Genomic DNA, 24,212 nt, shown 5'->3' with positions numbered 1-24,212 from the left:
TGATTGAAGTAATTAGTAAGTGACAAGAAAATAAAATTTTAAAATAGAATGATTCAGAGATATTAGCAACTTTGTTTCAATTCTGACAAATAAGTCAGAGAACAAACACAGTTAAGCCAGATTAGTTTTGGTTATTAATCCCTATCTGTTCTCCTGCCAAAAGAATTCTCTGTGCTGAGTGGTTGACAATGCTTGCCACTATTGTTTGCTGGACTGGACAGGTTTTTTGCTCCTACAAGTTGCATCTACTTCAAGATGGCTTTTGACCCGCTTAAAAGTGGGATTGATTTGCTTTTACTTATTTCTTAGATTGGGATCCATCCATCCTTTTCACCTCCCTTACCGTTGCGTTCTCAAACTCTTTCTCTTCTGAATGTCCATCACCCATGACATTGGTTTAAATCACTCCATTAGCTCTGGTCTTGATACCCTTGTCCTCTCCAAGTCCCTCATGGTCTCCCACTGCTGCTGCTTTCCCTGATGCAGTTCCTATCTCTAAACCTTCAAGAGTTGAGTGCACCTGGCACCATCACTGCATCTAGTTCGACCATTCAAAGGACTGCATCTCCTTCTCCAATGTCCAATTCCTCCTCCAATTTCAGGATCATCCTGGAAGCTAAGAACAGTCCAAATCTTAACAACAAGCTGCCTCCTCTGTCCTACCACCAACCTCCCACCAACACTAATGCCCTCCCACCAACACTAATGCAAGGTCTTACGGGTTTCGTCATCTCTAAGATCAAGGCTGTCTGCATGGCAATCACAGTTCCCTCCTCTCTCCAATCTCTCTCAGCTTCTCCATCCCAGTCCTGAAGCTCTATGCATTCTCACCATATCTCACCCTACCCTCACCAGCTGTATCTCTTCATGAAGATCCACCACCTGCTCCCTCAACTTCCTTCCCACCCAAGTCCTGAAGCTCAACTACCATTCATAATGGTTAGTTGCATCATACTTTATTTTCCTTTCCCTTCAAACTCCCTCCTCAAAAAAAAAATCTCAATTCCTCCATCCTATATGTAATCTTATTTCTTTCCTTAAATGTGTAATTATCATCAGCCTGTGTACACATTTTCCAAAATTTCCTCCTTGAATTCCCACACTCTGGCTACCACCCTGACAAAAGCACTAAGGTACCCTCAGTCAAAGGCACCAATGGCATCCTCTATGAATGTGATTTCCTCCTAGTGCTCTTGACTTCCCTGCGGCACTCAATTAAGTTGATCATTCCATCCTTCTCCTCCATCCCTCATCTGTTGCACACTTTTTGGGCACTGGTTCCATTCCTACTTGTTCCAGTGAAGCAGGCGTATCTCTTGAAACTACTTATCCATACACCTCTGGGTTACCTTGGATTCAATCAATGCCCACCCCCCACCCCAACACCCACTTTTTACATTTACATTATGCTCCAAGGAAGCATTATCCAGAGACAAGGGACTAGTCTCCATACACATACTGACCATATCCAACTCAACCTCTTCATTACTACCCTCATTTCTGCAATGACTTTTGTGCTGTTTGACTGCTGATCTGTCTGGCAAGTCATTAACAAATTAGAATTTCCTCCGGTTGAAAATTAGGTAAATCAAAGTAATTCTATTTGACTCTTACCATTCGACCCTTTGACCTAGAAGTTGGTTTTTATCAGCATGCCGACATGAATTGGGCAGAGAGGATGATTCCTGCCCTGGAATGGCCAGGCCCAAGGCACACTAGATATTGGTCCTCGGGCGTCATTTACAGCTGCAGCTCGCTGGCAAAGAGGATCTCAGTTTTGTTCTGTTGTGTCACTGGTAAGAAGGATGGCGGGCAATTGGGAAGGTGGGGGTAGAGGAATCAGGAGGGGGTCGAGCAGAGGCTGGAATGTTCTTCTGCACAGCAGTGGATCCAGGATGAGCACTGTTGCTCTCCTGATTCGTTCTCCCCGTTCCTGATCACCTCCACCTTCCTTGCCGGTCACACAATGGCCCAAGATTGAAATCCTCATTGCCGGTGAGCTGTAGCTAAATGACGCCTGAGGACCAATATCTGGCGTGCGTTGGGCCTATCCATTCCAGGACAGAAATCTTTCCCTGTGCCCTATTTGTTGCTGCTTCTCCCTGCTCCACATTTAAACTCACCTTTTTGATAGCAAAGTCAACAGTCCCTTTTTTTAATTAAGCAAGTTAGACAACTTGGAGACAACTGTTTTCCGAACATAGTCAGTCCAGCATAGGCTGTTCTGAAGAAGGGTCGCTGACCTGAAACGTTAACTCGGCTTGTCTCTCCACAAATGCTGCCAGACCTGCCGAGTATTTCCAGCATTTCTTGTTTTTATTACAGCATAGGCTGCATTCAGTTTTCCAAAAAAGGCCTCAAATTGCTGTTAGGCCCTCATTTGCATATGTACTTGTTTCAGTGATGGGCCCATAACACCTCTTTTTCTGCCTTTACCAATATGATGGGCAGTGCATTTCCGACCTGTAATGAGCCTGCCATATTTGATGCTTAGTCATCTGTTTTGCACCTGAAAAATGGGCACGGGACCATCAAATTTCTAGGCCTACACTTTTTGCTGCCAAGTCTGTCCCCTTCCCTAGCTGAACCAAAGGTTCCATGTTTTCACTTTGCTGTTCTACCCTGAGCATTGCTTCAAACATCTTGCACTAACTAACACTTCTTGAATGCCCAACTTGCCAGCTGCCAAACACTTCCCTATGCAAACTCCAACTTATTTAAAGTCATTGCTTACCCACATTTTGTCTCACAGTGGACTTGCTGACCCATCACCTCTCTCTTCCTGTCTCTGTACATGCCATGTCCAAAATCCATTACCTAACTCAATCTCGCTGTATACTTTCCGACAGTCCTATGTCCCAGCTCACCTGCTATGTTTCTCCAACTCTGGACTCCTGTGCATCCCTTCCTTGCTAACCTCCAATACCTTCACAATTCATGAAATTTAAAATACTTGTCCTTGTGTTCAAGTCCCTTTACAGCCTCACCCTTCCTTATCTTTGCAGTCTCAAAAAGCACTTTTTTCACACAAAAGTTAGTTGAAGTCTGGAATTCCCTCCCCCGAAAAGCGGTGGATGCTAGGATAATTGGAGATTTCAAGACTGAGCTAAATAGACTTCTGTTAGGTAAGGGTATCAAGGGATATAGATCAACGTTGGGTAAATGTAATTGAGGTATAGTTCAGTCCTGATCTAATCGAATGGCGAAGCAGGCTCATGAGGCTGAATGGCCTATTCCTGTTCCTAAAGTTCCTTCTCCTCCAGTAGTATCTGTTCTTCTGACTCTAGCCTTTGCATCTTCCTCTTTCTCTGCTTCACCTTTGTTGAATGAATCTTCAGCCATCTTGGTTCCAGGCTATGGAACTCTCCTCTTAAACCTCTCTGGCTTGATACCACTCTTTCCTTCTTTAACAACCTCCTCAAAGCTTACATTTTCGATCAAGCCTTCAATCACTTTCCATCATCCTGTTCCTGTCATTAGTCATTGTAAAGTTTTGCCTCCGTGAAGTGCTTTGGGATGTTATATTTTGTTAAAGGCACTATGTGATTGCAATAGCAGTAACAACTCATTGTCACTTGTGCACTATTCCCCAGTTATACATCCTAACATTTTCTGTGGTTTGGGAAATCAGTCATGAGGAATCATCAATTTAAAAATATCATTGAGGATGAGGAGCAATTTCTATGTAGAGCAGGCTTTGGAAGCATCAAATGTTTTCCACAGGGAGACATTAAGGCAAAAACCATTGCACTTTTTAAAGGAAAGTTGTATAAATACATTAAGCAGAAGAAGATACAGGGCTATAAGAAGACAGCAGGGCAGTGGGATTAGTTTGAAATTGCTTCAGTAAAGAGCCAGCACAGAGAGAATGGGATGAATGACCTTCTGTACTGTAAATTTCAATGGTTCTGTGTACTTACTTTCTCAACACTCTTCAGTAAATATTGTATTAGTTTTTTTTAAATGAACTTTGAAATTTTGAACCACAGGTATACTTGTTGCAAAGCTATTTTGTTTTCTAAAGCATGCTTCTTTATTTTTAGGACTTTGGGGTGTAGTAAACAATGCAGGTGTCCTAGAATTTGTTTCTGATGCAGAACTTCTTCCCATGAATATTTACAAGCGTTGCATGGAGGTGAACTTCTTCGGGGCTGTGGAACTCACTAAAATGTTCCTTCCATTACTTCGCCAAGCCAAAGGCAGACTTGTTAACATCACGAGCGTGGCAGGTATAGTTCCTTAAGTTAGTAATATAACACACTGCATAGTCAAGGCTCAACATTGAGCTAAGTGCCACTTTCAATGTCCATTTTCTCCATCTCTCCATAATTAGGCTAATAATTTAGGAACCGGTCAAGTGAAAGTCAGTGTTGTTAAGTACGTTAAGTATGCATATCTGTTTTTTTTTAAATTAGACAGTGGTAGTCGAAGCATGTTGCATTTCATTTATTTTAGGCTTTGCAAACCCTTTATTCATTTATAAACGGGCATGTAATAATTAGGATGTTTTTCAGGTACATTTCGGGATTGTGGCTTGGCTCATAAAGACTACGACTGTACAGTTAATTGTGCTCAATTACTTGGGGAATCTAATGTTTTGGTAAAACTCCAGTTGTCTCTGCTGCTGAATATTATGAAACTGTGTATTCCTTCCTCTAATGGGACTTTTTTTAGAGAGATACAGCACTGAAACAGGCCCTTCGGCCCACCGAGTCTGTGCTGACCATCAACCACCCGTTTACACTAATCCTACACTAATCCCATATTCCTATCACATCCCCACCTATCCCTATATATTTCCCTACCACCTACCTATACTAGGGGCAATTTCTAATGGCCAATTTACCTATCAACCTGCAAGTCTTTTGGTATGTGGGAGGAAACCGGAGCACCCGGAGGAAACCCACGCAGACACAGGGAGAACTTGCAAACTCCACACAGGCAGTACCCGGAATTGAACCTGGATCACTGGAGCTGTGAGGCTGCGGTGCTAACCACTGCGCCACTGTGCCGCACCAACGGGAGAGCACAGCATTGTGAAATTATCTTGAGAAATTGTACTAACTGCTTCAATTATGCTGTCCTCTCATCCCTACAGATGATTGGGTTTAATGACTACAGGCCAACTCTTCATGTATAAAATGGTGTGTTAGGAATTTGGGCTCCCTGTCTGTGGACAACAATCAGCATGGATCAGGGCCATCACCCAAGAGCTCTTACTGTTTGGCTCTTCTATAAGTACTTGACATTGCTGTATACTATGAGTGAGGAAGTACCAGCATTAGTTATGGGGAAGGAAGGGAACAGGATGTCAGGAGAAGTGAAGGAAATTGATGGCATATAATTGTTTGGGGGGAGTCGGTGAGTCGTCGGAGCTTGCGTTTATCGGTTGGGACATAAGGAAAGCAACATGCTAGCTTAAACATCGGGGAATAGGAAGATTGCCAACTGGGATGGCTGGAGGGGGAAGACATGTCTCTGTGCATGTCGACTAGAGATGGAAAAGTTCCTCTGTAAACTTCACTGTCCATTTTCCTAAGTTACAAAATTCTGAAAAAGGCACCAAGTAAAAATTACAAATCAACATTTTCTGGAGTTTGGAAAAGATGATGCTCCAGGCTCCTTAGAAAATAAATCTTGTGCCTTCCATGATTTTATCCCCCTTTCAGTTTTCATATACATACTAACCCTGAAACTATGGTTAGAATTTTACGCCCTCCGTGGGAGCAGGCTGGAGGTGAGGGGGCGGGGAGGGGTGGTGGGAGTAAAATTGAGTGGGAGGTAGGGGTTGCTATTCCTGTTGCCTTCCTACCCCTGCTCCAGTTTACATGTGGCAAGGGGTGGTGACAGATGGTCCACACCAGGCCAATTAAGGCTCTTAAGTGTCCAATTAATTGCATATTATCTGCACCAGATGGGTGGCTCAGCATCTCAGGAGGCAGCCCAGTAAAACTTTGCGGGCCCGGGGTGGGGGTGTGGTCTCCTGATCGGGCACCCTGTGCCCCACGGAGGGCATCCCCCCAATGGCACAAGCCGCCCCCGCTGGAGCACCTCCCTTCATGCCTCTCAATAGACCCCGTCCCCCCACCTCGCTGGGGCCCAGCCAATTATCCCCGGCGAGGCCCCACACACTGTTTTTTATTCGTTCATGGGATGTGGGCGTTGCTGGCTAGACCAGCATTTATTGCCCAGCCCGAATTAGCTTTGGTAAGGTCATAGTGAGCTGCCTTCTTGAACCGCTACAGTCCTTGTGGTGTAGGTACACCAACAGTGCTGTTAGGAGGGGAGTTCTAAAATTTTGACCCTATTACCTCAATTCTGGGGCCTCCACTATTGTTGCTCCTCTCGCTGGGTGCAGTCCCAGCAGTGGCCACCACTCTCAGGAATAATTGACAACCTAGTGGTGCGAGACCCCTTGGGAATGAGTGACCATGATATAATAGAATTCTCCATCAAGATGGAGAGTAACATGGTTAATTCTGAGACAAGGGTCCTGAATCTTAGTAAAGGAAACCACAAAGGTATGAGGCGCGAGTTGGCTAAGGCGGATTGGGAAACGTTACTTAAAGGGATGACGGTGGATTGGCAATGGCAAACAGTTAAAGAACGCATGGATGAATTGCAACAATTGTTTATCCCTGTCTGGCGCAAATGTGAAACGGGAAAGGTAGCCAAAACATCGCTTACAAGGGAAATTAGAGATAGCATTATCTCCAGGAAGAGGCATATAAATTTGCCAGAAAAAAACAACAGACCTGAGGATTGGGAGCAGTTTAGAATTCAGCAAAGGAGGACCAAGGGATTGATTAAGAAGGGAAAAATAGAGTACGAGAGTAAGCTTAAGGGGAACATAAAAACTGATTGTAAAAGTTTCTATAGGTATGTGAATAAAAAAAGATTGGTGAAGACAAATGTAGGTCCCTTACAGTCAGAAACAGGAGAATTTATTATGGGGAACAAAGAAATGGCTGACCAACTAAATGCATACTTTGGTTCTGTCTTCACAAAGGAGGACACAAATATCATACCAGAAATGTTGGGGAACACATGGCTTAGTGAGAGAGAGGAACTGAAGGAAATCAGTATTAGTAGAGAAATCTTTTTTTTCTTTTTGGCCTCCTTATCTCGAGAGACAATGGGTAAGCGCTTGGAGGTGGTCAGTGGTGTGTGGAGCAGCGCCTGGAGTGGCTATAAAGGCCAATTCTAGAGTGACAGGCTCTTCCACAGGTGCTGCAGAAAAATTTGTTTGTCGGGGCTGTTACACAGTTGGCTCTCCCCTTGCGCCTCTGTCTTTTCTCCTGCCAACTACTAAGTCTCTTCGACTCGCCACACTTTAGCCCCGCCTTTATGGCTGCCCACCAGCTCTGTCGAACGCTGGCAACTGACTCCCACGACTTGTGATCAATGTCACAGGATTTCATGTCGCGTTTGCAGACGTCTTTAAAGCGGAGACATGGACGGCCAGTGGGTCTGATATGGTGTTGGGGAAATTGATGGGATTGAAGGCTGATAAATCCTCAGGGCCTGATGGTATGCATCCCAAAGTACTTAAGGAAGTGGCCCGAGAAATAGTGGATGCATTGGTGGTCATCTTCCAGATTCTATAGACTCTGGAACAGTTCCTACAGATTGCAGGGTAGCTAATGTAACCCCACTATTTAAAAAGGGAGTTAGAGAGAAAGCAGGGAATTACAGACCAGTCAGCCTGACGTTGGTAGTGGGGAAAATTCTAGAGTCAATTATCAAAGATTTTATGGCAGAGCACTGAGAGAACAGTGGTAGAATCGGACAGAGTCAGCATGGATTTACGAAAGGGAAATCATGCTTGACAAATCGACTAGAATTCTTCGAGGATGTAACTAGTAGAGTTGATGAGGGGGAGCCAGTGGATGTGGTTTATTTGGACTTTCAGAAGACTATCGACAAAGTCCCACATAAGAGATTAGCGTGTAAAATTAAAGTGCATGGGATTGGGGGTAGTGTAATGCGATGGATAGAACATTGGTTGACAGACAGGAAACAAAGGGTAGGGATAAATAGGTCTTTTTCTGAATGGCAGGCAGTGACTAGTGGGGTACCACAGGGATCGGTGCTAGGACCCCAGCTATTCACAATATATATTAATGATTTAGATGAGGGAACCAAATGTAATATTTCCAAATTTGCAGATGACACAAAACTGGGTGGGAGGGTGAGTTGTGAGGAGGATGCAGAGAGGCATCAGGGTGATTTGGACAAGTTGAGTGAGTGGGCTAATGCATGGCAGATGCAGTATAATGTGGATAAGTGTGAGGTTATCCACTTTGGTAGCATAAACAGGAAGGCAGATTATTATCTGAACGGCTACAAACTGAGAGAGGGGAATTTGCAACGAGACCTGGGTGTTCTCATACATAAGTCACTGAAGGTAAGCATGCAGGTGCAACAGGTGGTTAAAAAAGGCAAATTGTATGTTGGCCTTCATAGCGAGAGGATTCGAGTACAGGAGCAGGGATGTCTTGCTGCAATTATACAGGGCCTTGGTGAGGCCACACCTGGAATATTGTGTGCAGTTTTGGTCTCCTTATCTGAGGAAGGATGTTCTTGCTATAGAGGGAGTGCAGCGAAGGTTTACCAGATTGATTCCTGGGATGGCGGGTCTGTCGTATGAGGAGAGATTGAGTCGGTTGGGCTATATTCGCTGAAGTTCAGAAGAGTGAGGGGGATCTCATAGAAACCTATAAAGTTCTAACAGGACTTGACAGGGTAGATGCGGGAAGGAAGTTCCCAATGGTGGGGGAGTCCAGAACCAGGGGTCATAGTCTAAGGATATGGGGTAAACCTTTCAGGACTGAGATGACGAGAAATTTCTTCACCCAGAGAGTGTGAGCCTGTGGAATTTGCTACCACAGAAAGCAGTTGAGGCCAAAAAATTGTATGTTTTCAAGAAGGAGTTAGATATAGCTCTTGGGTCTAAAGGGATCAAAGGGTATGGGGTGAAAGCGGGAACAGGTTACTGAGTTGGATGATCAGCCATGATCGTAATGAATGGCAGAGCAGGCTCCAAGGGCCGAATGGCCTACTCCTGCTTCTATTTTCTATGCTTCTATGAAGAGCTGTTGATTCGCTGATTGGCCGGCAGCTCTTGGCGGTGGGACTTGCTGCCTCAGAGGGGGCAGAAGTCCCGCTTGAGGACAGTCAAGGGTCTGGGCCACATAAAATCAAGGCATGGCTTCCAGGCCCAGCAGAGGTGGGCTCGCCCCTGACTTTTTGGCCAGTGGGCAATGCCTCCAACCTGATGTAAAATTCCAGTCTATAAGACCACACTCAATCTTATTTCAGTGGTGGGGGAGGGTGGTGGTGAGAGGGGTGCTGTTGTAAAGTTGCCAAACCCAGAAAAACAAGTTTCACTTGATCCTGCAGAATTTAATGGAAGGACCCGATTACCGTTGTTTGTTTTCTGTTTCCTGGCTGCAGCCAACCAGTTTGAGGGGTGGACTGGCTGGCTATCAGGCAGGTAGGCCTTAGGCACCAGGTCACAGCTGGGGAGGGGAGCAAAGGGAGGAATCAGAAAGATTGAGCTGGGGGTGCAAGAGGATCTGAGGTCTGGTGAGGTCGACAGCTGGAGGCAAGGGTGAAGATTGAGGTCCAGATTGGGAAACCGGAAAGATCAGGGGAGAAATCGGAAGGATGGGAGGGGTGTCTAATCACTGGGTTGGGTGAAACAGGTAAATGGAAAGGCACTTACCTCCTGGATTCAGCAGTGCTCGCTTCCTTTTAGTTGTCGAGGCCTGGGACTTCTGGCTGGCCAGGATTCAATTTAAAATAGTGTTTTATTTTGAGACTTGCAACCTCGTTTTATTTAAAGGGGCAACCTGCCACCTGTGAGTGGGTTGGTTACTCAACCCCCCCCCCCCCCCCCATCCCGCCTCCATTAAAACTGGAAGTGGGCAGTTTGGAGGCAGGTTGGGGTCAGCTTACAGCTTTTTAACATTTTTCCATCCCACCAGATCCAAAGCCACCCCTTTTTGAGGAGTTAAAATTACCCCTTAATATTCTGTTCCCAGCACAAATCTTACTCATATCAGAGAATTAGATGTTGAAATAGTGCACCCAGTCCATGAAACTTCAGATTTTTAGGACATCATAATTGTCTTTTTTTTTAAGCTTCTGGGCAGCTTGTCCTAGTTTTCTATTTTAGCACATGTATGGCTATAAAAATTCAAATTCTGTTTTTGCAGTTGAGCCTAAAGGACATTGCTTGGATATTAATGCTGAAAATATGTATCCAAGTAAGTAAGATTTTGTTAATGCTATTGTTTTGTTAATTTTTTTTATTTGTCCTAATATAGGAACTACACCACTGCTCGGGTTTGCAGCATATGGTGCTTCAAAAGCTGCTCTCAACATGTTTTCCAATATTTTGAGACAAGAACTTGCTATCTGGGGAGTCAAAGTGACGACCATCCAACCTGGCGGTTTCAAAACAGGTTTGTATCTGCAGAGGTAAAAAATCAAGTCCTTGAGAATTCTGGCAAACTTCCAAAGGCCTCCCTATTTCGTTTCATCATGTGACATTCTATAAATGAAAGATAGAGCAAATCATATTTATGTATCTTAGCATATGATTTTCTATATTACATTTATGTGTGTATAGTGAGCTCAAGGAAATGAAGGTTTATTATTAAACTAGTTAAGTAGATGAATTGCTGGTCTGAGAACATAATTGGGCCAGTGCAATAATCCCGATTGAAATAATGTGTTGTTTTTAATTTAAATATGATTTTAGTGTGCAAGAAACATTTCATATTTGATTCCTCCAGTCAAAGTTCAGTCTGTCCAAAAGTATAGTAGATGTCAGCCTTTATTGTATTTCTGACATGTGCTTGAAAAATGGCCAGTATCACTTGTATAATGCAGCACCTTTAATTAATTAAACGGCTTCAAGTGACACACTGTACTGTAATTCAAAAATCAATTTACCTTCATATTTGGGAAATAATGATTTTGGTGGTTGATCAAAAAACTGTAAAGTTGCACAGTTTCTGGCCTTGAAAGCATCAACAATGAATACGTTTTAAACCACTTCATGCCACCTTGCCTGTAACAGTGTGAGGATGACCTCTAGTGTTTAATATTAAACTTCATGAAGCTGAATGATAGCTAGTGTGATCAGTCCCAGCAAGTGAGGTCAAAGATTGTTTGTGGCTGGCAATTTTCATCCTTATTGTGATCAGGAAAGAGGTATGGGAAGAAAAGGGCAAATGCTCAAAATAGTCACAAATCCGCCCAATTAGCACTGGCACAACAGCAGGCTTTGGAAGCTTTAACTGTAGTAATTAGGAATGATATTGTACCTGTTAATTGAGGAGGATGAAATACAGAGCATGAATGGTGAGAAAGGGATAAACATTTATTTAGCAAATTTGGGCCACTATTATTCATACAAAATGGGCAGAATGCAGCTACCAGTTTTTAGCAGGGTAAATTTCCTCAAATTGTCTACAATTATATATTCAAACTCCGAGACCATATTGGGCCTACAGCTGAGTGTTTGCCAAAGTAGTGGGATAGGAAATTGGTCTTCTAAAGCTGCTGGGAAATTATCATCTACAAATACTGTTTGGTGGCACAGTAGGTGCCAAAATCTAGTAGCTACCAGATGGAAACTGAGTCTGTAGGCAAGTGGTGGAATGACATTGCAAAATAAAGTGATCCTGATTTTTAAAGCCTGTCTCTCTGATTTTCAAGTCTGCAGGATGTGACATATTGCTTTGTCCTCTCCCTGAATATTAAATGGCCTCTTTTACTCATTATCAAACTTGATTCATCCTTTGGCTGATAATTCCACTCTTCTTCAACTTCCTTCACATCACACCCTTTTGCAATGGACTGGTTGAACCACTACAGCTGGATCTTAAGTGCTAGGGATACATATTTCTTCTGTAACTCTGCCGTTCACCTAGCACTGTTGTCTTGCTAATGCCTATTTTTAGGGTATTACTAAAGGTGTGCTACCTAAACCCTTAAACATTGTGTTTTTCTATAGGTATCTTTGGCACCATTGACCAGTGGAGCAACCAACACAAGAAAATCGTGCAGCAGCTCTCTCCTGAAGTTAAAACAGATTATGGTGAAAACTACATCATAGCATTCAAAGGAAAATATGCGAAATGGCAGGCCAGTTCATCAGTTGACCTACAACCTGTTCTTAATGATATCTACATTGCACTGATAGCAAAGAATCCCAAGAGTCTCTACACCCCCGGACCAGGTGCTTTTTTTCTTCCCTTCATCCATCACTATCTTCCCACCTGCCTGTCTGATTTTGTTATTTACCACTTATTTGGATCAGGTCAGGATGTACCAGATGGAGTAAAAAAAACTGGGCAGTAGGCCATTCTGCAGATAGCACAGGCAGGTATTTTGTAAGAAAAGGCCTTTTTACATGTATTGGGCAATTAACAAATCCTACCTTAACAACAAATTCTACACTAAATACTCCATTGCACAAATCTTTATACGATAACATTCCCCATATAAGTCCTCTCTGTAGGATAAGCACATCCCAAGTCTGAAGCTTGGGATCTGATTGAGCAATTTTTCTTCAGAATGGTACAGCAGCAATATTGCAAATTTTATACTCAATAACACTAACTATTTATGCTCAATAGAGCAACTTCAGTTGATACAGTGCACAAAGAAAAGCATTTTCTTCCATAGATTGAGGATTCTGCACTGAGATCTGCTAAGATACCACTCTATTTAATAGCTGCACTTGTTCTTTAACTTGAATGTGCCAGAGTAACATAGAAGTTATTGAGAGGCACCCAGATATTTAACAAAAGAGTGGCTAAACTCATCTCAGTGTAGAACTCTATTTTTTTATTTTCCTAATATATACTAAAAGATCAGGTCGAACAAACTTTCTTAATACATTTTTATACTTTTGATGTAATGTGAGGTGAGGACCGTACAGAGTGAGGAACAATGCTATTTTACAAAATGTATTGATCTTTTGATGTCACAAAATCTATTTATGGGATGCAGCACACATTTATATAATAGAACCGGAAACCCCTGGGGATTCTGAGACCCAGTGAAGCGCTGTGGCTTTTCTGTGCACATGAACTATAATGAGCAAGTCCAATTAATGAAGTATTGTTAGAACAGACTAAAAATCAATAATCAATTTATTAAGCAGCTAATTAATATGAGCACATTATCAGAAAAAAATTGCAACAAAAAGGAAACTATTGGAAATATACAGTTTGGCAGCCAGCCTGCTGGGCATTTTATATCTTTTAATTTTAAGTTCTGAGAAAGGGTTTAGTTTAGTTTAGAGATACAGCACTGAAACAGGCCCTTCGGCCCACCGAGTCTGTGCCGACCATCAACCACCCATTTATACTAATCCTACACTAATCTCATATTTCTACCACATCCCCACCTGTCCCTATATTTCCCTACCACCGACCTATACTAGTGGCAATTTATAATGGCCAATTAACCTATCAACCAGCAAGTCTTTTGGCTTGTGGGAGGAAACCAGAGCACCCGGAGAAAACCCACGCAGACACAGGGAGAACTTGCAAACTCCACACAGGCAGTACCCAGAATTGAACCCGGGTCGCTGGAGCTGTGAGGCTGCAGTGCTAACCACTGCGCCACTGTGTACACCTAAAACTTAGTTTTTGTTTTACAAGTGCTGACTGACCTGCTGTGTATTTCTAACAATTTCAGTTTTGTTGTTAAGATGTTGCAGTATGGCAAGAATTGAATCTATTGCTTTACATAAAGATATCATCATTGTTGATGAACAGCAGTGGGAGCCCCAAACTGGAGGCTCAAGGCCATCCTGACCTAGGGTCTCAGGCATCGATAATATTATTTGTGATTGCTGCCAGCACCTATCATGGCTTCACCTGTAGCTCTTGTATTTGAAGGCAACACACTTGCCTCGCTGGCAATAGCCTGAAAATACATTCTGGCGGACAGGAGAAGTGAGGAAACAATCAGAAGGATTGTGGAAATGGAGGGGGCACTGTTGCTCCTCAGCAATGTTTTTTGTCACATTTTATTTTAAACTTGCCTTTTGTTGGCTCCCGCTGATTTGGCTGCAGTGGCCACTGAAAATTCCAAAGCAAAGCAGACCCGGCATCTGCTCTGCTCATCACAAACCAATTTCCCAGAGGGGTCCTAAATTGGGAGTTAGACCGCTGAATAAGATATGCAAGGTGCCTCCTGCCTGTTTTGGCAGCTGTCTTTCATAAAGGCCCAATAAATTTAGCAGTGGTTAGAATGCCCATGCAGACTGGAGTTGTGCTGCAAAATTTGGCATGATTATGCTCGATTTATAGTCAAAAAATGAATGCAACACTTACCAATCTCTACTTCACAATCTGCAAAAGTTGTGCCCTGTTTAACAAAGCATGAAACTTTACTATGCAATATACATATTTAACCAGGTTGTAGCATAATTGATAGTTTATAAACTATCGAATTATTTGATTGATTAGGGAAGTAGTCAAACACCAAAATAATTGTATATTTCACATACTGTGCAAGCTCTGCTGTTAGAACAGAATAGAACAAAGAACAAAGAAAATTACAGCACAGGAACAGGCCCTCCGGCCCTCCAAGCCTGCGCCGATTCAGATCCTCGATCTAAACCTGCCTATTTTCTAAGGGTCTGTATCTCTTTGCTTCCTGCCCATTCATGTATCTGTCTCGATACATCTTAAAAGACGCTATCGTGCCCGCATCTACCACCTCCGCTGGCAACGCGTTCTAGGCACCCACCACCCTCTGCGTAAAGAACTATCCACGCATATCCCCTCTAAACTTTTCCCCTCACTTTGAACTCGTGACCCCTAGTAATTGAATCCCCCACTCTGGGGAAAAAGCTTCTTGCTATCCACCCTGTCTATACCTCTCATGATTTTGTACACCTCAATCAGGTCCCCCCTCAATCTCCGTCTTTCTAATGAAAATAATCCTAATCTACTCAACCTCTCTTCATAGCTAGCGCCCTCCATACCAGGCAACATCCTGGTGAACCTCCTCTGCACCCTCTCCAAAGCATCTACATCCTTTTGGTAATGTGGCAACCAGAACTGCACGCGGTATTCCAAATGTGGCCAAACCAAAGTCTTATACAACTGTAACATGACCTGCCAACTCTTGTACTCAAAACCCCGTCCGATGAAGGAAAGCATGCCGTATGCCTTCTTGACCACTCTATTGACCTGCGTTGCCAGCTTCAGGGAACAATGGACCTGAACACCCAAATCTCTCTGTACATCAATTTTCCCCAGGACTTTTCCATTTACTGTATAGTTCACTCTTGAATTGGATCTTCCAAAATGCATCACCTCGCATTTGCCCGGATTGAACTCCATCTGCCATTTCTCTGCCCAACTCTCCAATCTATCTATATTCTGCTGTATTCTCTGACAGTCCCCTTCACTATCTGCTACTCCACCAATCTTAGTGTCGTCTGCAAACTTGCTAATCAGACCACCTATACTTTCCTCCAAATCATTTATGTATATCACAAACAACAGTGGTCCCAGCACGGATCCCTGTGGAACACCACTGGTCACACGTCTCCATTTTGAGAAACTCCCTTCCACTGCTACCCTCTGTCTCCTGTTGCCCAGCCAGTTCTTTATCCATCTAGCTAGTACACCTTGGACCCCATGCGCCTTCACTTTCTCCATCAGCCTACCATGGGGAACCTTATCAAACACCTTACTGAAGTCCATATATATGACATCTACAGCCCTTCCCTCATCAATCAACTTTGTCACTTCCTCAAAGAATTCTATTAAGTTGGTAAGACATGACCTTCCCTGCACAAAACCATGTTGCCTATCACTGATAAGCCCATTTTCTTCCAAATGGGAATAGATCCTATTCCTCAGTATCTTCTCCAGCAGCTTCCCTACCACTGACGTCAGGCTCACCAGTCTATAATTACCTGGATTATCCCTGCTACCCTTCTTAAACAAAGGGACATTAGCAATTCTCCAGTCCTCCGGGACCTCACCCGTGTTTAAGGATGCTGCAAAGATATTTGTTAAGGCCCCTGCTATTTCCTCTCTCGCTTCCCTCAGTAACTTGGGATAGATCCGATCCGGACCTGGGGACTTGTCCACCTTAATGCCTTTTAGAATACCCAACACTTCCTCCCTTCTTATGCCGACTTGACCTAGAGTAATCAAACATCTATCCCTAACCTCAACATCCGTCATGTCCCTCTCCTCGGTGAATACCAATGCAAAGTACTCGTTTAGAATCTCACCCATTTTCTCTGACTTCACGCATAATTTTCCTCCTTTGTCCTTGAGTGGGCCAATCCTTTCTCTAGTTACCCTCTTTCTCCTTATATATGAATAAAAGGCTTTGGGATTTTCCTTAACCCTGTTTGCGAAAGATATTTCATGACCCCTTTTAGCCCTCTTAATTCCTCGTTTCAGATTGGTCCTACATTCCCGATATTCTTTCAAAGCTTCGTCTTCCTTCAGCCGCCTAGACCTTATGTATGCTTCCTTTTTCCTCTTTAGCTAGTTTCACAATTTCACCTGTCATCCATGGTTCCCTAATCTTGCCATTTCTATCCCTCATTTTCACAGGAACATGTCTCTCCTGCACGCTAATCAACCTCTTTTTAAAAGCCTCCCACATATCAAATGTGGATTTATCTTCAAACAGCTGCTCCCAATCTACATTCCCCAGCTCCTGCCGAATTTTGCTATAGTTGGCCTTCCCCCAATTTAGCACTCTTCCTTTAGGACCACTCTCTTCTTTGTCCATGAGTATTCTAAAACATGACAATATGAAAGGCACAATTCAACATGGTGGCTCCTCATCAGAGCCCTTTCCTATCCTGAGTGGTGTGAAACAGGGCTGTGTTCTCGCACCCACACTTTTTGGGATTTTCTTCTCCCTGCTGCTTTCACATGCGTTCAAATCCTCTGAAGAAGGAATTTTCCTCCACACAAGATCAGGGGGCAGGTTGTTCAACCTTGCCCGTCTAAGAGCGAAGTCCAAAGTACAGAAAGTCCTCATCAGAGAACTCCTCTTTGCTGACGATGCTGCTTTAACATCTCACACTGAAGAATGCCTGCAGAGTCTCATCGACAGGTTTGCGTCTGCCTGCAATGAATTTGGCCTAACCATCAGCCTCAAGAAAACGAACATCATGGGGCAGGATGTCAGAAATGCTCCATCCATCAATATTGGCGACCACGCTCTGGAAGTGGTTCAAGAGTTCACCTACCTAGGCTCAACTATCACCAGTAACCTGTCTCTAGATGCAGAAATCAACAAGCGCATGGGTAAGGCTTCCACTGCTATGTTCAGACTGGCCAAGAGAGTGTGGGAAAATGGCGCACTGACACGGAACACAAAAGTCCGAGTGTATCAGGCCTGTGTCCTCAGTACCTTGCTCTACGGCAGCGAGGCCTGGACAACGTATGCCAGCCAAGAGCGACGTCTCAATTCATTCCATCTTCGCTGCCTTCGGAGAATACTTGGCATCAGGTGGCAGGACTATATCTCCAACACAGAAGTCCTTGAAGCGGCCAACACCCCCAGCTTATACACACTACTGAGTCAGCGGCGCTTGAGATGGCTTGGCCATGTGAGCCGCATGGAAGATGGCAGGATCCCCAAAGACACATTGTACAGCGAGCTCGCCACTGGTATCAGACCCACCGGCCGTCCATGTCTCCGTTATAAAGACGTCTGCAAACGCGACATGAAATCGTGTGACATTGATCACAAGTCGTGGGAGTCAGTTGCCAGCATTCGCCAGAGCTGGCGGGCAGCCATAAAGACAGGGCTAAATTGTGGCGAGTCGAAGAGACTTAGTAGTTGGCAGGAAAAAAGACAGAGGCGCAAGGGGAGAGCCAACTGTGCAACAGCCCCAACAAACAAATTTCTCTGCAGCACCTGTGGAAGAGCCTGTCACTCCAGAATTGGCCTTTATAGCCACTCCAGGCGCTGCTTCACAAACCACTGACCACCTCCAGGCGCGTATCCATTGTCTCTCGAGATAAGGAGGCCCAAAAGATTCTAAAACTTACGGAATTGTGATCACTATTCCCAAACTAGTCCCCTACTGAACTTCAGCCACCTGGCCGGGCTCATTTCCCAACACCAGGTCCAGTATGGCCCCTTCCCGAGTTGGACAATTTACATACTGCTGTAGAAAACCCTCCTGGATGCTCCTTACAAATTCTGCTCCATCTGGACCTCGAACACTAAGTGAATCCCAGTCAATGTTGGGAAAATTAAAATCTCCTATCACCACCACCCTGTATCTCCTACATCTTTCCATAATCTGTTTACATATTTGTACCTCTATCTCACGCTCGCTGTTGGGAGGCCTGTAGTACAGCCCCAACATTGTTACCGCACCCTTCCTATTTCTGAGTTCTGCCCATATTGCCTCACTGCTCGAGTCCTCCATAGTGCCCTCCTTCAGCACAGCTGTGATATCCTCTTTGACCAGTAATGCAACTCCTCCACCCCTTTTACCTCCCTCTCTATCCCGCCTGAAGCATCGATATCCTGGGATATTTAGTTGCCAATCGTGCCCTTCCCTCAACCAAGTCTCAGTAATAGCAATAACATCATACTCCCAGGTACTAATCCAAGCCCTAAGTTCATCTGCCTTACCTACTACACTTCTTGCATTAAAACAAATGCACCTCAGACCACCAGTCCCTTTGCGTTCATCATCTGCCCCCTGCCTACTCTTCCCCTTAGTCACGCTGACTTCATTATCTAGTTCCTTACAGGTTTTAGTTACTACCTCCTTACTGTCCACTGACCTCCTCATTTGGTTCCCATCCCCCTGCCACATTAGTTTAAACCCTCCCCAACAGCGTTAGCAAAAGCACCCCCAAGGACAATGGTTCCAGTCCGGCCCAGGTGTCGACTTTCGAATGAAGGGGAAATTTTGATCTAAGGCCAAGGAAAACATTTTGTTGCAACAAATCTCTTGTTTCAGAAATTTGAAGTGAGGTTCTATTATATCCACTGCAATCCCTATAAGTACAGTTCATTTATTATCTAGACGATTGTCGGGCTGACTTCAGATCATTGTCACTTTCACACATTTATCCACATTGCAACAACCAAATAATCTTACAGCAGGTATCAATCTGACATTTTAGGGCTCATATTTCTTAAAAGGTCATTTTACAACACAAATGGCACAGCAGACATAGAAATCTTTAGCCAAAGAAGAAATCCTAGTGGAAAATATTACAGTACTGTAGCTGCAAAGTACTGTATGCAATATGAAATTCTCCAAAGGTGGATATTCCAGTACCTGGAATGAAGAGAGTTTTTAACAGTCAAGTAAAGCAACACCACACATGTTCAGTTAACTCCAAGTATTGGAATGTTCTGTATTTGTATACATATCTAATTTTACATTATTTATATTTAGCATTAGGGAGTTACAAGATATAACTTTTACATATTTTCTATAAAAGGAAATGTTTGTGTTTTGAACTTTGTAAATCTCAGGTCTCAAAAAGGATACATTTTTTGAGAAAATAATTCATGTGCAACTGCTGACTTAAACTTAGCAATGGTACAAACCACTACATCAAGCATTAGTGCTCTCTGCAGAATATTCCAAGTCGATTATACCGTTCTGAGTTTGAATCCTGTTCGAGAGCTGCCTTATTCATTATCCCGTCTCGTGCAGGGTGGTTCTTTCAGGAAGCTTTTCCTTACTGGCCATTCTTTAATGAAAAGCCTATCTGATTCAAACTGTAGTACACGGTCTTTGGCATTAGTGGGTTTTAAGGCTGTCATGTTACTTTACCACTAGTTGCACCACTTTAGTTTTTACTTCGGTGTTATCCATAAGCAAGCAAACATCAAATATTTTAAAGGAATATTAGAATTTTCATGACTTCCCAACGGGATGGACCATGTGACATCCTATATGAAATAAAGTACAATATCTGCAAAGTTTTCTTTTGTTATCAGGACATTATGGGAGCATCTTCTTGGTATCTTATTTTGAGATGCTATATGGCTTTTTAATAGTTTCTGGAGAAGATTTGTTAGAATTACTGGAATCTCACTGAACATTAGCTGAAAACTCTGTTTAGCCAATTGCCCATGATATAATAATGTGTAATTGAAAATGACTTTATTGCAATTTTATTTGTGTCGGTTTATCTCTGTCTTGTTTTCAGTTTTCAGTTAATGTGCAGACCACTGATGCCACTCCACATTTCTACTTGAATGAGGGGTGATGAAGAATTTGTTACTTAGAATCATTTCTTCACCACTGCAATTTCTTACACTTTCATGGAGAAATAGTAGTGGGCATAAGAATTCTATTTTCACTGATGTGGCATTGCAATGACAATGAGATCTCACAAACAAGTCTTCAATTCTTTCTTGTACAACAAAATGTATTACAAATTGTTGCTTCTGTTGTTTAATTGAAAAAAAGGTAAAATGTGACCACTAGCTGCATGTGATAATGGTGAAGCAATTTCCACTTTTAACCTCATTTATGACTAAGACTGCGTTATGCTACATTTACTGGTCTCAAATCTATATCTGCAGAATGTGATGTGCAGCAGACAGATCCCAGTTATATTGAAATGACTCCTCACCTTATGCTTAGTGCCAAAGCTGCTCAGCAATATGTATGCATGAACACATACATAGAGCTATTGTCTCAAGTGGATTAATGTTTTACCTTAGGAGAGTGTTGGTGAGAGTATGCATTTTTTTCTTTACATTCGAAGCATTAAAAACTAAATGTTATAAAGTTGCTGCAGATCAACACTCTGAATGATGAGAAACTGCCATCAATTGGGCTTTAATGCGCTCAGGTTTCTGATTGTCAACTGGACTTCTGACTGGCACTGTCATTTTCTTCTCAATGCTCATGTTGAAGCTACACCAATGCAAAAAGTGGCACTGTGACTGCAGACTTTGTTGCTCAGAAGTGATCTGGTCACCTGTGCATATTATTAGTTGCATCACAGTGTTGATACTGGCCTGTTCTCTGTATGTATTTACAAGGCTGAAAACTAATCGGACTGGAGCTTCCAGCTTACATGCATGTTTTGTTAAATAGGAATGGTTATTGTTAATTGTGTGCTTTATGTGTACGTTTTTTGTTATGCTGTTGCGTTTCAAAGCATTTTCAAGGGAGTTTTTTAAATCACTAGTCCAGTCAAGGTTTCCAGGCCCCTCTCCAATTGACAAGCAAAGCACAAACTATTTATGACTGTCTCCAACTGCCTACAAGGTTAAACATACTTTTATAATTTTTGAAGGGTTTTTTTTACATTTTAAACCTGCTACTTTATCATCATGCCTGCACTGCTGCTAGCTGACCATTACATAATGATACAAGACTATAATAGTCCTTTGTGATGGAAGCACTGACATTTTATAGCATTACACAATGGGTAGATGATTATTGCTGTTGCTTTTTTCAGTCATTCCTATAGGATATAGGAAAACACAGGTGAGAGTATCTTATAAAGCAGGGAGACATTTATATTCATGAGAACAGAACTAAAGTTCTTTACAGAGACTTAAGTTTACATAATGTCTGCATTATTCTATACAAAATACATACAGGTTTTGTCTTATGGCAGCTTATAAGGGAATAGCGTACATGCCATCTCATTAATGAGGCGAGTTTTGGCAGTTTTCTTAATACAAAAAAAAATGTGTAATATGCAGAGTCTCTTGAGCTCAGTTGTTCTGAGAGTCGGTCATGAATGACTTGATGTCTGGAATGCTGCTCACTGGTGAGATATCATGTGGGTGCTTGAACACTCAGCCTGTATGTAAATGAATTTGAGGGAAATGGCACACTGTTGTCACCTGTGAATTTTTATCCTCGCGTGTAAATTATTCTTGAGTTACATACATCAAAACATCGATGTGACTGAGCAATGGATTGGCAATACCAATCAGAGCTACAAAATAAAATGACCCACCTCAACACAATTGTTGTGATTTCCTCTCGTGAACTAAAATATGTCTTATTTGATTAGCCCAAACCAATTGATTTGGGGTATCAGTCGCATATAACAATTCTTATATTAAAAAGTCCATTCAAACAGGTGTTCATATTATAAGTAACCCTCAACTGAGCCATGCCCGCTTTGGAAAGTAGCAATGGCGTGAACCAGATATGACTAAGATATATGAAAAAAAAATCATTCTTTTTTGCTGATAAAATAGTATCTCCTTTTAACATGTTCAAAAACATCCAGGATAAAGATTCTTTGATCTGAAACCTGAATATTGAATCTGAGAAATTTCTTATAAAGGCTGTAATTTTATCATCCATTGGCACATGTCTGTTTTTTAATAATATCTTTTGTTTTAACTCTCTGGATAAAGCTGGCTGCATAATGTGAACATCAGCATCAGTGGGGCATTTTTGAAAAAGCAGGGTATCAAAAATTGTTCAAGTTGCTCAAAGATGCTTACGGTGTTGAATAAAGAAATGTGGTACTTTGCTGTAAATAGTTCTCAGTTTTGTTAAATAGACAAGGAACCACTTTTGTAACCAGATAAAAGCCATATTGTTATACTTGAATTGAAACACCTCACTGTTCAATAAAGCTTGCATAAAATAGAGGAACTGGAATTTAAAAAAATCTTTGGAACTGAGGAAACTTGGATTTGATTTGCTGAATAAAGTTACACTTCTGTATACCATTCTGTATGCTGGTGCTTTAACAGTGAAAGAAAAACTGACGTGCTGTTAGAAACTATGGGTCTACAATAAGTACTGCATCAGTATTGCTGTCACAATCTCTGTTAAATGGATCCAATGTCTTTTACAGTTAGTAATTTGGTCAGACCCCCACTCCTCTAGCACCTTTTAGCACCTCACCTTGCTTCACGCTTCTCGCTGCTACATTAAAATCCTGTACTCTACCACCCACCCAAGCCCCATGCCAAGTTTCTCATTGATATATCCCCACTTCTTTCCTCCCTCAATCATTGCACTAAGCAACTTGTTGGTGATTTCAACTTCCATCTCAATACATCTTGTCCTTTCGCCTCTGAATTCACTGCACTGCTGTCTTCCCTTATGAAAGCCCTTTTGCAGAATCAAATCCTACTATTCAGGCAAAACTTAACCAATTAAGGCAACAGGTTACTTGATAAATTGAGAGTTTATTGAAAGTAAAATAATACTTAGCATTGTAAGTAGAATATACTTAATAAACTTGGGGATATAACTTTACAGCTTTCACAGGTGCATTTCCTGGATGGATACTGGGTTGCAGAGTGACTCTGGTCCTCTGTTTTCAATCTTGGTCTCTCGTCAGGTGAAGAACTTGGCTATTGGTCTGAGCTTCTACCTCTGAGGATTTCTATTGTTTCTGTGATGATGAAACATTGTGTACCCTGGTTTTTATCCTTTTTTGGCCATCAGACTTCCTTGTGATTTGCCTGATAGTTGGTCCAGGCCCTGTGATGTCTGTAGCTTCTCTACACTAACTGGGGCTTAATAAAAAAAAAAAAAATTGCCAATAATTACGAAATAAGACTATGAAAAGTTCTATTCATTCGAGTTATTATCTCATTGGACAGTATGAATTTGTACAAAAATTGATTATTAGCCAAGCTATAGAATGTTATTAGGATCACAATATTTTTTCTGCTGACTTTGTGTTATAGTGCCTTACAAAATTCTACTGACATTGAACTTTATTACAAGTTTAAGACTTAGTTTTAAAACTTAATACTTTTAAATTAAAGCTTGTTCTTGCTAGTATAATTATTAATTTATTAATTACAACGCAATCAAGATCCATTGCTCTGTAATCATTGTTTCTTGATGTGTTACTGAATACATCAATTTGATTAATACAGTAGCTGATACAAGACTCAAAAATGACTTCTTTGGTCATATAGAGTATATAATACAGATATATGTTAGTATTAAGTTGGCTTACTTGACCTTGTTAGGTATTACAGAGGATACAGTGTGAAAATGGTCAAGTTAAGCTAAAATCTAGCTACTCAAACCTACTAATGAACTCTCCCACCCATATTCAGGGATACCCCTTGACTTTGTCATTTTACATGGCCTTTCTATACCCCATCTCAATCAGATATTTCCTGTATCTCTCTACACACACATCCCCTTCCAACTCCACTTCCTTCTGCCTTCACCCCTGGAAAAACTCATCCCTCCAGTCACT

At 42.2% G+C, this 24,212-nt stretch overlaps 1 protein-coding gene across 4 annotated transcripts in view; it reads left to right on the top strand.

Annotated features, from left to right (window-relative positions):
* The window catches only part of hsd17b2 (hydroxysteroid (17-beta) dehydrogenase 2), a 111,486-nt gene extending 88,803 nt beyond the window's left edge, over window positions 1-22,683 (top strand). For 3 of the 4 annotated variants that reach the window (XM_068049175.1, XM_068049174.1, XM_068049176.1), the window contains exons 5-7: window positions 4,044-4,229; window positions 10,332-10,469; window positions 12,029-15,450. In XM_068049175.1, coding sequence (XP_067905276.1) covers window positions 4,044-4,229; window positions 10,332-10,469; window positions 12,029-12,375 — 671 coding nt within the window. In that variant the 3' untranslated portion in view covers window positions 12,376-15,450. Of the gene's footprint in view, window positions 1-4,043; window positions 4,230-10,331; window positions 10,470-12,028; window positions 15,451-20,207 lie in introns of those variants that run through there. The other variant, XM_068049177.1, reaches the window with a different exon arrangement.
* Window positions 22,684-24,212: the final 1,529 nt, after the last annotated feature.

Source organism: Heterodontus francisci, chromosome 17, assembly GCF_036365525.1.
Source record: "Heterodontus francisci isolate sHetFra1 chromosome 17, sHetFra1.hap1, whole genome shotgun sequence".
In the NCBI taxonomy this organism is placed as follows: Eukaryota; Metazoa; Chordata; class Chondrichthyes; order Heterodontiformes; family Heterodontidae; genus Heterodontus; species Heterodontus francisci.
The sequence above is the reverse complement of the archived record's forward strand: the minus strand, read 5'-3'. Positions and strand labels throughout refer to the sequence as shown.